At 45.3% G+C, this 4307-nt stretch overlaps 1 protein-coding gene across 2 annotated transcripts in view; it reads right to left on the bottom strand.

Annotated features, from left to right (window-relative positions):
- Nucleotides 1-1369: 1369 nt before the first annotated feature.
- The window catches only part of pde10a (phosphodiesterase 10A), a gene marked incomplete at its 5' end in the record, with an annotated part of 71540 nt that continues 68602 nt past the window's right edge, over nucleotides 1370-4307 (bottom strand). For both annotated transcript variants that reach the window (XM_083658138.1, XM_083658139.1), the window contains one exon: nucleotides 1370-1781. In XM_083658138.1, the coding sequence (XP_083514264.1) occupies nucleotides 1658-1781 (124 nt within the window). In that variant the 3' untranslated portion in view covers nucleotides 1370-1657. The remainder of the gene's footprint in view (nucleotides 1782-4307) is intronic.

The raw sequence follows: 4307 nt of genomic DNA on the forward strand, positions 1-4307 counted from the left end.
CACTCCCCAATTGTATTTGACCAATTCCCCCTGCTGTCCCGGTCGTTGCTCCACCCCCTCTGCAGATCTGGGGAGAGTTGTAAACTAGCACATCCTTCCTTCCTCCGATACATGTGCAGTCGCTAGCCGCTTCTTTTCACCTGACAGTGAGGAGTTTCACCGGCAGGACATAGCGTGTCGGAGGATCATGCTATTCCCCCCAGTTCCCCTCCCCCTTGAACAGGCAGGCACCCCCGACCGACCATAGGAGGCACTGGTGTAGCGACCAGGACACATACCCTTAAACCGGCTTCGCAACCGCAGACACGGCCAATTGTGTCTGTATGGACGCTCGACCAAGCCGGAGGTAACACGGGGGCTCGAACCTGCGCCCCTCGTGTTGGTAGGCAGGGAATCTACTGCTGCACTACCTGGTCACCCAATTAGGGTGCTGATTGATCCTTGCATAACAGTTGAAAATAGTCAAAATTACTGTAAAAAAAATTGCTATGTCACCGCAAAAACAAACTATCCTTTTGTTTCCCCCCCCCTTCCACTTAGACACTGAAGCGACTCGTGCGGGATCTTTGCTTTATCTCTGAAACAGTTCAATTAAAATGGTTCAGTTATCTAAGCTTGTAAAAAATGATTGCTGAGGAGATTGGGGCGAGAGAGGGTGTGACAATGGGAACATTCTATAGGCCTATAAATGAGCGCTATTGATGCTATTTGTGTGCCCTGCTCGTTTTTATCTTGTGAACTCAGCGCCGGTCCTAAAAACAGACGGCTCGCCCAGGGTCAGATCGTGCTCCAGACGCTCAGAAGCTGATGTATGCAGCAGGTTCCCGTCCCGGGCCAGGCAGCGCCAGGCGCCAGGCGCCAGCGGCAGTGATGGCGGGGGCCACTTCTGCGTGGAACATTGTGACTCTCGTGTGACTCCGCTAAAGTGTTGACATGATCACAGTTCATCTATGTTTTGTACAATATGCTGCGGGGGCAATTTCTGCAATCTCCGCGTATAGAATATAGAATAGGCTGTATGACTTTATTCAAGTACTGCAAAGGATTTTTGCTCAAAAGTAATAGAAAACATTCTGGCGACCACCTTCTTAATAAGATGGCTCTGCGACATGCATCTGCTCTGAACATTCCTTCTGTCTCTGTGAATACCGCTCTGAAGTAGTCTGCGTACGATAAATCTACCACAGAAGGCAAACAGTACCGTTTTCAAAAATTTCACATATCCTCACCTGTGGAAGGTTCAGAGAGTAAGGCCTCTGCAAATACACGACCATAAAAGAAACCAGCTGAAGTCAATTAAAAAAAAATAATAATAATAATAATAATAATAAAATAACACAAAACAGCCAAATAAAACAACTAAAAACGGCACAAGTCCATTCGATCCAAATGAATTCCCAAGCTGAGTGGACGTAGGGCGATGGGCTAAAGTCCCTCCCCATCGGCTGTGAGTCTCTGGGACCGGTGAAACCGTCAGTGTTGACACCTCCGTCACCCAATGAGGTAACTGTGTGTTTTCAAAGTAAGTCACCTTTTCTAACCCATAAGCTGTCCCCTTTCCTGCGGACACAGGACATGGGCTCTCCCCCTAGAAGGTCCTGGGTCCGTGGCAGGATTCAGGCTGTTCCTTTGGTGGGCCGCGGGGGGCCTTTGCTAGTTAGTTGTCCACCTTGACGGGCCCCGAGTCGCCCGGCCGGCTGGGCTCCGCAGGCTCCGACGGTCCCAACGCTGCGTCCTCCGTCTCGCCCCGCACGATCATCTCCCATTGGCCCAGGTTCTCCCTGCAAACACACATAAACCTCCGTCAGATACAATAGAATAGAATTGAAGGGCTTCATTTAAAAATGCTAGATAGCCATTTTTGGAGACAATTCTGCTCCCTGAAATTGTTCAGGCAATATTTGGAAAACATAAATGATTCTAGGTGTGCCTCTGAATGATGCTTAAGAAAGTTATGGAAATAATGTTGTAAGAGCGAAGCACGAGTTTAAAAGATGCACCTCCAACAATGACATCGAGCCCATAATATTAGAAAAGGTCCAGCGGCGAAGGAACAAAATAGTTCAGAAGAGAACTACAAACTTCACACTGACAACAATACAACACATTTGACTAAACATTTGAGTCGAAAGACAAAACAAACAAGTTCTCGAAAACAGCCTGTTAAAATCAATCCACCCTGGTCAAAGACCAGTCCTCAGAGAGCCACCGGCCATTCAGTAGTCATTAGTAACCGTGGCAGCAGTTCCATCAGTCCTTCTGAGCTGTTGTCGTCGTCATGGTAACCTCACCCTGTTCGCTCTGTGACATAATCACCTGACACAAGGGTGTCAAACGTGCTGCCCCTTTCATTCACTTAGCTGGCCCGATTGCAGCGTACACGTCTGTGGCTGATCCCACAACAAGCCGGGCTCCGGATCGTCTAGGCCCGCTGCCCAGCAGAGCCCCCCACCACCCCCCGCCCACTGCTGACGCAGAGCCCAGGCTGCCTGCCACTCACGCTGCACTGCTCACTTTGTTTGCATTCCCTGCAGATCTAGGTCACGACGGCTCGCAGCGCACCAGGGTGCCCAGGAGGGGAGGCTAACGCGCAACGTGAGCCTGATAAACAACCCAGCAACACACAGTGCAACAATTGATATGCACACACACGTATACAGTACGTATCTCACCAACCTCCTCTCCCCCCCTACCAACCCTCCCCGTTCCCTCCGATCCACCTCTGCCGGCCTTCTCTCCACCCCCCAAATCCAACCTCCGCAGTTTCGGCGACAGAGCCTTCTCCAGGGCAGCTCCCAAGCTCTGGAACTCTCTCCCCCCCCGGACATTAGAGAATCAGACTCCCTCACTGTCTTCCAATCCCGCCTCAAAACCCAACTCTTCTCCTTTGCCTTCTCCTAGCTCCCCCTGCCTATCCCTGTGTGCCTGTGTCGTGTTTGTCCATTGTCTGTTGCACTCACGTCGTCCCCGCCCCTTTAGTGTTTCTTTTTTGTAAAGCGTCTTTGAGTCCTAGAAAAGCGCTATATAAAAAACCCACGTTTATTATTATTATTATTAGTATACACTAGGGATGGGCATCGAATTTCGAATTTTCGAATAATCGTTGTTATTATCAAGGTCGACTTTTATTATTGAAATTCGAAATTCAAAAAAATTTTTTTTTTTTTTTTTTTTTTTTTTTTTTTTTTTTGAGTGAAATGTTGCATTGTCTCCCCTGATTCTAAGTATAGTCAAATCGCTATAAGCATTTTAAGCAAGGTTTATGGAAAAATGAATGGCGGATGAAATCCCATGAAGAGGGAGAGGGGGTGACTTTGGCACCCCTTTGGCACTCAGACCTGAGCCTACTAAATATTTAATGAACCACAACCACTCATGATTGTCAAAACTGTTTTTTATTTTCGAAAATGTCAATGTAAAAAAAATTAAAAATGTAAAAAAAAAAAAAAAAAAAAATTTTTTTTTTTTTTACATTTTTTTTTTTTTTTTTCGAAATTCGAATTAAATTCGAATTTGGCCAGCGAATTTCGAATAGTGTTTTTGCTAGAAATGCCCATCCCTAGTATACACAAATATACCGAATTGTTTCATTTAGAAATATATATTTATATATAATATATATTCATATTGTATTGAACTTGATTGAAGGAAAAACCCTTTGAGATGAATTACTTGTCATTATGTATTGTAAAATATTTAACTGAATTCTTGCCTTTTTCAAAAAGGTACCAACATGATCTTAAAAAGCCAATTTGATACAATATCAGTTCAACATCGGTTTTGATTCCCTTTTCAGCGGAGCATTGTAATGTGCTTATCACCTCTAATCACACACCGGGGCGCCCCCTGCTGCTGGGTGAGAGAGTCCCGCTCACTAATCGCTTGTTGCACCTCAAGCTGTCGTCAACAACACGCTTACTGACGGCGCCAGATGTGAACTCAGCATGACAATATGCTGCGAAAGGCACGCAGCTTTATGTGCGTGGGCGTGGCCTATCCGTCCCTAATCCAAATGATGATTATTTGATCTCACTGAAATAATTACAACACGCGTTACAATGATTCATCCCTGTGAGCCCAATAAAATAATGTACAAAGGCGTGAAATATATGCATGACTTGCCGTAATGTGCCTCACAATTCCTACTTAGAATTCTTTTTTATGTTTACCCACCAAATCAATGGATGACATTGATGAAGATAAAGTGGATCAATTAATGTAAAAATAGATTTACACTGATTTATTGTCTCCTGCCATTTCACTACTTTCTCTGTAGATTGAATTTGACAACATTTAGATTTTGAAAA

The sequence above is a fragment of the Poromitra crassiceps genome (genome assembly GCF_964638095.1).
Source record: "Poromitra crassiceps genome assembly, chromosome: 22".
NCBI classification, from domain to species: Eukaryota; Metazoa; Chordata; class Actinopteri; order Beryciformes; family Melamphaidae; genus Poromitra; species Poromitra crassiceps.